Source organism: Rhamphochromis sp. 'chilingali', assembly GCF_963969265.1.
Source record: "Rhamphochromis sp. 'chilingali' genome assembly, chromosome: 15".
Taxonomy (NCBI): domain Eukaryota; kingdom Metazoa; phylum Chordata; class Actinopteri; order Cichliformes; family Cichlidae; genus Rhamphochromis; species Rhamphochromis sp. 'chilingali'.
The window spans coordinates 5,128,616-5,138,777 of NC_137942.1; the positions used below are offsets into that span (position 1 = coordinate 5,128,616).

Below are 10,162 nucleotides of genomic sequence, written 5' to 3' on the forward strand. Positions count from 1 at the left end.
AAAACCGGGTCAGAATCCAAGCTGGCTTTACTGATTCACTTAAATACATTAGCATCACCTTGACATTTGCCGTATTAAGTGAATGTAAAATGCTATATATAACACAAACCCCGGCATTATAAAATGGTTTATCATTTTTTTTAAAATTAAATAAATAATTTATTGCTATTAACCTAAACCTAACTTAAACCCAAGTGCTTATCTTTTTGTCATTTAGTTAGTAAATATGTAGTGCATATGTAGTGTAGGGATTCCTTTGGTGCTTAGGAGATTCAGCAGTTGTAAGAACTGTGTTTGTGGGAGATGCTAAGGTAGCACAGGACCAGGTGTAATAGGCCGCTTTGTCTTGCTCAGAGAAGGAAGCTGATTCAACACAGTACTCTAATCTGTATGTGTGCAGTAGATCTACTGTTCCCTGAATGAGTTACTGTAGCGGATTGAGTAATAACTGGGGATCGGTTTTCCTCCAGAGAGACTCGTTTTAAAGTATTTCCTCAGGAGTCATATACCCAAATACCTGGGCTCCGTGGTGTTGAATTTCTGTCATTCATTGAGTTGTACTTTCAGTATAGGGCTTGCTTTGTTCTGTTTGTGTTTAGGATTTTTAATTGACCTCAGTTCTTCTGTATTCTTTAGGACTTCCGGCGGCTAGTGCGCACACTTAGGCCAGTGGACTACGATGGCTTTGTAGCTTTCTAGAAAAGTTGAGTGTAGTGATATGGGAGTGTGATCATGTAGTCTGGGTGAGGTCATTTTAATAGTACCCCAACTTAATCTTTAGTAGGACCAGTGGATTATTATTATTATTATTATGTTTTAACATTTTATTAACTGATTTACATTTCCTTTTGAGGACCACACATGTCCACGCGACTCTCTGGCAATAAACTCAAGTAATGTATGTAACTACCTATAATTAATTAATTTCAAGTTTTGGAAGTTATTAGGAAGTAAATAAACAAGTTATCCAAGTTTACACAAAAATAATTTAAAGCAAATCTGGCCTTTGAAACACTAGGACGCTTATTTGATAAGTTATGTTGAAACTTAATCTAAATTCACTTTAAATGCACACTGAGAGATTAAAAAAATGCAGGTATTAAATTTATTGATTAAAAACCCCTTAAAAAACAATGGGTAACTGTATACTGATTTTTCTCCTGTAAAGTAAGAGTTTAAAAAATACTTTTTCTCCGAAAGTAATATTTTTTACCAACAGCTTTGAGTTCAAGATTATTTTACTTTAAATAATTGTATTTTATTTAATTTAAAAAAAATGCACGCCGTGTTATGTTGACGAAACAGACTTTTATTGCGAAATTCCTGACCGGAAAAGGCCTTATTAATCCTTGCTAGCTTGCTCTCGCTGGTGTCGAGCCTAGCAAGGGGAGAGAAACCGTGGTAGAAGGCACAGTACGAAAGATTCAAACAACTTTAAGGTCGATAAACATCTGGCAGCGTGGAAGAAAGAAACTGACAAGGTAGGTGAAGGTCTCACCTCGTTTTTGTAATTTATCTTTCCAAATCTTGACTCCTACTAAAGCCCGAAAATGGAGGTGAAGTGTGCTTCCATCATGAGGAGGTTGCACACAACACTGATTAAACAACAAGATCAGCGACAACAACAACAACAGCAGCAACAACAACAGCAGCAGCAGTGGTGGCAACCGTGCAATAATGCCCACAGCGTGCAGTTCAGAAATGAGACATAGATCAGTGCAGATGTGGCAGCAAATGGAAGCAGGAGCGAGCAGAGTGGTTTGAAAGCGGTGCAGTAGCTATAGTAGTTAGCATCGGTAGGTGTCATGCAGCCCACAGAACTGGTGGGGGCTGCGACAGTCAGACTAATTCATGTAGGTTTACACGTTAACCTGCACACACCTAAATTAGACCAGGTCCCATAAAACCAAATGTGGGTCAGAGAGCGTGTTTGCATGCAACAGTGTGGAAGGCATTAGGGTGGTATTTTATTATATTTAACTTAATAAAATAAACTACGCAGGTTGAAGGTTTGGGGTCGATCACACGAAGAATAAATATACAACAGTTTATTTGAATGCAATTGTTACAACTGCGTGTAAGCATAAAGGGAAGCTAAGGTATGTTATTTCAGCTGCTGTAATGTCTGAGGACCATCTTTGGGTGCCAGTAGGGGTACATCCATAGATCAACACTTTTTTTTTTTTTCTTGCTACATTCCTTGTGAGACTCACATGTTGACTTGTGTACACCAGACTCCCTCCCCCCCCCCACAAGTTTTTCAGTCTGAAAAAACTACGTCCAGAATCAACTTTCTGTGATTGACTTGGGAGTGTTTTCTAGGTTGACTAAACCCTAGTTAACCTCTTCACATCCACCTAGTGAGTTGGGGTAGGGTTAGGTTGTCATCTTTCCCTTTTTATGGAGTTTACAGGTACTTGTAAATGGCATCACCACTTATTTTGATATGGAAGAGTTTTCCTTTCCTGCTGATATCTCAAAGGGATTTGTATTTCGGGCTAGAGTGAAACCACTGACCGTTTGCTTGCCAAGTGAATGTGTTAATCACTACACTATGGAGCTAAACCCATATAAAATTAGTGAATCGTGAGAAATGTTCCCATCTAACCCCTGCAAAATCAGTCTGTTTTTAATGTCTGTGACATGCAGTAACAGGAACAAGCACTGGTACTCTGTATGATTTATGTATTTTCTTACAATCCAGTGGAAGCTGAATTTTAGGTAATCTTTCCAGGGTCCTGTGTTAGGTGGCTGTTGCCTAATATGCAACTCTTTCAACCCCTGCGTTATTTGATGGTGGCTGTTAAAGGGGTTAAAGTATAATTGGAATCCTTTAATTGTCTTTAAACATCAGATGTTCAATGTAATTAGAGGCAATTCCACTATGATCTCAGTCTTGGATTGTGCTTGAAGAACTTTTAAGTTTTTTTGTAATGTTCTTTGAGAAGTCACAAATTCACAAATTGAGTCTGCATTTTTTTAAGTTCTTCCAACCTTTTTGTCTTTATTGTTCACATGGAAAAAAAAAACAGCAGTGATTTAACCTAACTCTATTTATTTCTATTTTTTTAGGTATCACCAGCAACTTGACAACACCTCTTCTCTCCCCTGGCTCTCCAGTGTGTAAGGACACCACCTTGTATGTCATATCTCAAAGTCACCCAGTGCCTCTCTGCCTAATAGGTCCTACCCTTCCCCTTCATCTTCATCAGTGCAAAAACTATCCATACACCAGCAAGTGAGTAACTGTAAGTTTTCAGCCATTTGAGCAAAGTCAGACACGCCACAGCTACCAAAGCCAGTATTTTGTTAAGTTTGGTGCCCCCAAGTCCTCAAAGCTCTTCATCACTTCTTAGTATTACTCAGTTGTCTCATCAAATCAGCTCATCAAAGAAATCTGTAAACAGCATTTAGCACCATTATGGCCTCCATCACGCAGTCATCCGAGCTCGAAATCCCAGACAACCACAAAGAGAGCTGGCTGGCACTACTTTCTGCAGCAGAAGTGTATTGCCAAAAGTCTGGCTGCGACCTGGCCATACTCACAGCCTGTAAGAAGTTCCGGTCGGTGACTGGAGAAGGAGAAGTGGGGAGGAAGCGGGAGAGCGGCAGTGCCTTTTCCAGGGAGTGCGATTTCTCTTATAATGTATGGGGTCAGGGATTTCTGGCTGAGTCGGCACGTCGCTACATGGATGACATCGGTGTGCTGCACTCCACAACCATGCTAACAGCCCAAAAGCACACACGCCAAGCTGGAGGAGAGGGAGGAACCAAGCTAGTGGTTGACTTGACCTCTGACCCTGGAAACAGGGGGGTGAGTGAACTGTTTGCTTTAGATAGCAAACTGCGGTATTGATTCAGAAAGTTCACATCTGTAATGTGTTTGATTCTCTGTTGTTGGTGCAGAGCTTAACAAGTGACGTTGTAGTGGGAGGAGTCAGTCCTAGTGGAAGACTGTACTCCCAAAACTACCCGTCGATCTACAGCTCAGGAGCTGTGCCCGGGCAGGGCGGCGGGCAGAACGGTACCGGAGAGAGGGAACGTGAGAAGAGCGCGTTGGAGGCCGAGCGAGGTCGACAGAGGTCTGGGATTGAGGATTTAGAAGAAGAGGGTGAGGATGAAGAAGAGGAAGAGGACATGGATGAGAGGAGACCCTATGGGAATGAAAGTGCAGGTGAGGAACGACACTGTAATCTGTTGCTGTCCCTGATCCATACAGATTCTTACTGTGTTATCACTGGAAACGTGATGACTTGAAGTATTCTGTTTTTTTTTTTTAATTTAAGAAAAAAAACCTTAATTATTATAATACATATGCCCACATATAAGTTCTATTAAACTACACTCGGTTTCACAAAAGGACACATGAAAACCACGTCAGCATCCACACTTATTCAGTTGTAGTTTGACTTTATGTTTGCTGAATTATTTTAATAAAAATTCAACACGTTGCCTTTACCTAGTCTGTTTTGTAGGCCTAAAGATGGTGTTTGTGGCCATTCATTTATGCACAGCTCTCTTAAGGTCCCGCCACAGCATTTCAGTGAGGTTGAGGGCTGGACTGAGCCATTGTGAAATCTTGGTTCTTTTTTGTTTTTGTTTTTCCAAGCTATTCTGTTGGAGATTTTCTGTTGTGCTTAAGATCACTGTCCTGTTGCACGATCCAGTTTCAGCTATTTTTAGCTGCTGGACAGATGGACCCACATTTGACTGTAGAATACTTGGGTAGACAGAGGAGTTCATGCTTGATTCAATGATTGCACGGTGCCCATGTCCCGCAAATGATGGTGCAAAACAAGCATCATTCATCATTCCTCCACCACCGTGCTCAGTTGGTGTGAGGTGTTTTTGTTGATATCCTGTGTTTTGGTAAACTCAGTGCATCCTTTCCAGTATTTATCAAAGTTTCATAACCATGCTCAGATATAATGCATGATAATCTTTCAGTGTGAGAGATCTTTGACATTTGTCAAATAATAATAATAATTATTATTCATTTTTTAATTTTTACAATCAGTCTCTAATTGTCATCCAAAAAAGGAAAATCCCTGGGAAAACCCAAAATATCTTCATGGGACTTGGTAGTGATTTGCTCATTTAGTCTTGCAGGCTCTCTGGCACCATTACTCTCCATCCTCGGACTATTTAATTGCTAGTTTTATGAGCTGGCCATATTTTCCAGCCACACACACTTTAGATAATGAGGAGGTTGCTCATTATTCAGGTTGTTTCAGTGTTTTGATCATTAAAACGCTTCATTCGTTCCGTTTTCACTTTCTGAAACAGAAATGTTAAAACAAAGAGTTTTAAAACATTTTGATGTTGTTGAAATGGGTGCAAAAACATTTTGAGAAATCAATTTGTAATGCATATGTTGTGTTTATTCCAATTCAAAGTATGCCTTCTGCTTCAGGTGTGTTCTCTATGGATGAGGACTCTGTTTCTCGGGACTGTGAGCCGTTCTTTGAATCTGATGGAGAGGAAGAGAGCACGGATGGTGAGCGTTCAATATGCCGAGCATCATATGTACACATACACATATGTGCATGAGCTGAATTTCTTTATTTTTAAATTTGTTTCAGGCTCCTTGAGTGAGGATGCCCCTCCGCCATCGCGCGGTATGGCTGTGGGTCAGGGTGCGTATTCATCCCGTCAGTCCCATCCCATGGCGTTGGCCCGCTCCCTGCCTGTATCTGTGCCTGTGTGGGGCTGCAGAGGAGGCAGAGCTGCTCAGGGAGACAGCAACAGTGGAGAACGGGTGAGCGCATCTCAGACACTGAGGCCAAATGATCTGACCTTCTGTGTCACACATGGAGATCGGTGGGCAGCCAGTCAGTCGTTTACAGCTCAGACTAACTAGTTTTAACTCTTAACTTCTCCTAAGTGTTGATCACCATGGTTGGTTACATACAGACTCAGGTCAAAAGGGGCCAGCAGCACTGACTACTGAGCAGTCGGGTAACTGGAAAAATTGTTAGAATCCTTACTGGGACCAAAACATTACATAAAATGCAAAGTGATAGTTTAGAGTATAAACCAGCAGAAACTTTGGATTGTAGGTTGAATTAGTGGTGCCTTTTGCAGTGTTTCATTTTCAACCATTTTGAATGTTTTGTTTTTTTTTAAGCATTTCAGCATTATACAGTTTAATAAATATGCAGTAGACCCACTAATATACTTACATAATCCTGAATAACAGTCCAATAACATTCGACTCCAAAGAGAATTCAATTTTATTAAATCTAATGATGCGTTTCCTTTTGATTGCCCGTCAGTGACCTCACATCTGCTCTTATCAAACTAATCTGTGTGCTAATGTTATCAAATCGCATCACAACAACGTTCAGCAGCTCTCATGAATTTATTTGTAGTGCGTCTGTGTCGATCACAGATAACATGCTAGGCCACCCCACAATTTAATTTGCCAGATGGTGTCTGCTACTGTAGCTCTATGGCCTGCACTCATGTAATGTAAAGTTAGTGTGATGGATCATACAATGGAGGCTGATACCTTTAACTTACTAGATAATCTAAGTTATGTAGTACAGAACGGCAACTGGGAGAGCAAGTCCAGGAAAAAGTGGAGTTTCTGCTGGGCCAAACTCAGGCATGCCTCTTTCCACACACTGTCATGCATAAACAAATAATAGTTTGCATAAGTAAATGCATAATGCATCGAAAAATGGTGGATAGGAGCTGCACAGAGAGTGTCGTGTTTTACAACCCCTGTTCATTGCCATAAATGAAAGGAGGGGGAACAAATTAGAGGTCAGATATGAGAAACTCTCAACTGTGCAGATGATTGATGCCTGCTTTGCTTGAGCTGAAACACCAGAGCTATCTGTTTGGGAGATGGTGGCTGCTCAGTTTATAGTTGTTTGTGATATGTATTCTTTGCATGTGAGCTGCACCAAAAGTGCAAGCGTTGCAGTTTTTAAAGAGTCATTTCAACGTATTTCATTAATTCATCTTGAATATCCTGAATATATAGCAGCACAGTTACAGCTGCAGTCTTGTTGTGCTTATGTAGGTTGATACTGTTCAGACTGGTTCTAACTACTTCTTTAAATGTTGGGGATAGTGGGAGATATAATTAGGAATATGTAGATGTGGTACATTCAAGTAGCACTGAAATGTTTTAACAGCCGTGAATAGTTAGTGCAGTCATGTGATGCTTTTAAAAAGGTTTAAACAATAATAAACACATTATTTTTTGATGGTTTGATCTCGTTTCATGTCAGATTTCACTTTTTTTTTTTTTTTTTTTTTGGTTGGATAACTTACCATGAGTTAAACTCAGTGCTGAGCTGAGGTTTATCTGGTGGTACTATCTGTAACTAACAAATTTCAATGGTATTAAATGTTAGAATGTCATTATGAGGTTTTCTGATTCAGAATGAATGCAGACATAATGCCTGGTTGGTAGTTTAAACACAAATGTTATTATCTGTTTAAGAACAGACAGTTGAAGGATTTTTTTTTTTTTTTTAGTCCTGAAAATAAATTCTGGAAAAAAATGTGCAAACAGAATTCAGATGCTCTGATCCAACAGCTTGATGGGCATAGATAAACGGACCTCCTGAAAAGAAATGGGTCATGACATTTTGATAATTAAGCAGGCTTTTGTTTTTAGCGTTCATGCCCGTTGGTGTCAGTCCATCCTGACATATTTCATGCTGTCTGAAGACTAAAACAAAGACGCTATTCATTTGCACCCATTAATGGCCATGACGGCACTGTCGAACACAACTGACAGAAAGAGTGTTTACGGTCGAGCTGGGAATGTCGAACACCAGAAATGTACAGGAAATGAACATGAAAAGGCAATATTTGATACTGGTCAGTTTCAGTCCATATCCCTTGTTAACCCCTCGTTTTCCCTGTGTTTGTCTCTTAGTCGGGCTGTGCTGACCTGGAGCACATCGCTGCCAGTATGAAGGCTCTGCTGGCCCCTGGAGCCACTGATGGGACGGAAATGTTTGGGGCCCTGCCTCGACCCCGTCTCAACACAGGGGACTTCTCTCTCAAGCACTGAGTGAAGGGGGGAAGGAGAGGGTGTAGGGAGGGAAGGAAAGGGAGTGAGGCAAGTACAAAGAGGGAGAGTGGTAAAGGGATAGGAGGAAATGTGGAGAGGAGTGAGAGGAGGAACCCTGGATTTTCTGGCAAATGTGACGTACAGTATGTGACACAGTGTAAAAGCTAATACCTCCATTTATTTCTCACTAACCAAAATTAACGGCACATGCTTTGTGGAGTAACTTTCCTAAAGAAATGTGGTTATGAACACTAACGTTTCAACACTACCCCTGCCCCTCCCACTTCGTCAATACTAGCTTCCACGACACTACATTACAATTGGACCTCGAGATGTTTGTGTAGTGACCCACTGCACTGAACTAAAAGTCACTAAAACAGGGTGTGTAAACATGTACCTGGTGTTTTTTGGACGTTTGCCTTTTGGTCAGGTTACCTGTGAAGTGATGAGACTTTGGGGAAGAGCTGCCTGTACCCGCTTCATCATAGATGCTGCTTCTTTGTGCTTAAGTTCCAACTTTGAGTTGTATTAGCTTTATTATGAAGATGAGGCAATATGTGGTAGTTAATAGTTTTGTTTTGTTTTTGATCGATGCCACTCTCAAGTCTGTTAAATGATGAGGCATAATCCGGAGACTGTTAGCTTAGCTCGTCTCAGTTTGGCAAAGCTTTGCACACCAGAAAAGCTGAAAGCAAACCGCAAACTAGATGGACTCAGTTCAACCTATCAGCCCCACCAAAGCTAAAAATTAACATGTTATAACCTGCGTCTTTACCAACAGAGGGATCTAGGCCTGTAACTAGTTTATCCAGCCCTTCACAGCAGCACCCGACTGTGCAGCATTTCTAGCTTTACAAATGTCAACAAACAAGGAAAAATGGATACATTGGCCATAATTTCAGCTTAGGAGTGTTCAGGGGTGTTTCTTTTCACTGTCAGCATTACAGTGAAACTGTTTGAAGTTGTACTGTGAAACTGTACCCTTACATATGGTGTAAATTTTATAAGAGGTCCTGTAGTTCTTTACACAAATTCGCCAGCATATGGTGCTAAAAATGGTTCCTACCTCCACCCCAGAATTACAGGAGGAAACTAACATGGGTCTAAATGATTTGCAATAGGTAGTGGTGCTTAGTAACTTTACTATGCACACAAAACTGTCTTTAAATCGTTGCTGTAAACAAATTAGATGCATGTTAATCAGTGACTTTTAAGAGCGAGCCAGCCCCTGTGCTATTTAACCTCTGGTTCTCAGTTCACACCTGCAAAGGCATTCGTGTTTCAAAGAAGGTAAATAGGCAAATTGGTCTTTTTAAAGTTTAAAAATAGCAGAGAGAGTCTCAACTTTTACGGAGAAAACATAAATCCAACATTCCCATGAAAAAAATCCTATAAGATCCGCACAGATCTGTGGGTTTAAATACAGAAAACGTTTGCATCTGTTGGTCATTAATCATTGACGAGGTCAGATTTAACTGCAGGGCCTCGCCGTCATTTAGCTCAACATGCTAAAGTTGCCACATTTGTTTTTTTTTTCCTTCTGTATACTCCCATCATTTACCTGGTAAGATGACCAAGAGGCCTGCTGTTGCCCCCAATAGAAACCAGTCTATTCCTTCTAAGGGGTAGAAACCAGTGGTTGCTTTGATATGAAGCTTGTGGCTTTAGATAATGTGAGCAGAGAGCAGAGGACACCAGCACCTCGTCGTAACTTGCCTATTTTTACTTTTACTTTTGCCAATGAATGACTGACTGATAGAATGATTGTAAATCAAAACTGATTTGTAGGAGATGGGTTTTTTCTTTTTTTTTTTGCTCCTGATATGTTGTTGAAAAGATTGAATGAATGAGAAGACTGTGTGAGAGAGGGTGAAAGAGAGGTAGAGTGGATCTGAAAAGATAAATGTCCATGTGTGACATTTCGAAAAACAAACAAATGTTCCGTTAACTACTTTTATGTTTCAAATAAAGGAGCAACACCAAGAGAAAAGACTTCCTGTATCATTATAGATGTATTCTTATAAAAGGCCTCTAGAGTGTACCAGCGCTCTGTGTTTAAGTCTGCTAGGCAGCAGTCACACAGATATAATAGAAGAGCTCAGTGTTATTACACAATATGAGAGTTTA

General features: G+C 40.5%; 1 protein-coding gene across 1 annotated transcript; it reads left to right on the forward strand.

Annotated features, from left to right (window-relative positions):
* Nucleotides 1–1,342: 1,342 nt before the first annotated feature.
* Nucleotides 1,343–9,998, forward strand: akt1s1 (AKT1 substrate 1 (proline-rich)). The gene is made up of 6 exons (XM_080906128.1): nt 1,343–1,481; nt 3,073–3,814; nt 3,907–4,174; nt 5,414–5,497; nt 5,583–5,758; nt 7,898–9,998. The coding sequence occupies exons 2-6, from the start codon at nt 3,422–3,424 to the stop codon at nt 8,033–8,035; spliced, it is 1,059 nt and encodes a 352-aa protein (XP_080762254.1). The 5' UTR covers nt 1,343–1,481; nt 3,073–3,421; the 3' UTR covers nt 8,036–9,998.
* The last annotated feature ends 164 nt before the right edge of the window (nt 9,999–10,162 follow it).

Bases quoted from the DNA above. Each gene is read 5' to 3' on its own strand.
- akt1s1 (XM_080906128.1), top strand. From the start codon at position 3,422: ATGGCCTCCATCACGCAGTCATCCGAGCTCGAAATCCCAGACAACCAC. The intron at 4,175-5,413 runs GTGAGGAACGAC...CTTCTGCTTCAG, and splicing joins CTATGGGAATGAAAGTGCAG to GTGTGTTCTCTATGGATGAG. The intron at 5,759-7,897 runs GTGAGCGCATCT...TTTGTCTCTTAG, and splicing joins ACAGCAACAGTGGAGAACGG to TCGGGCTGTGCTGACCTGGA.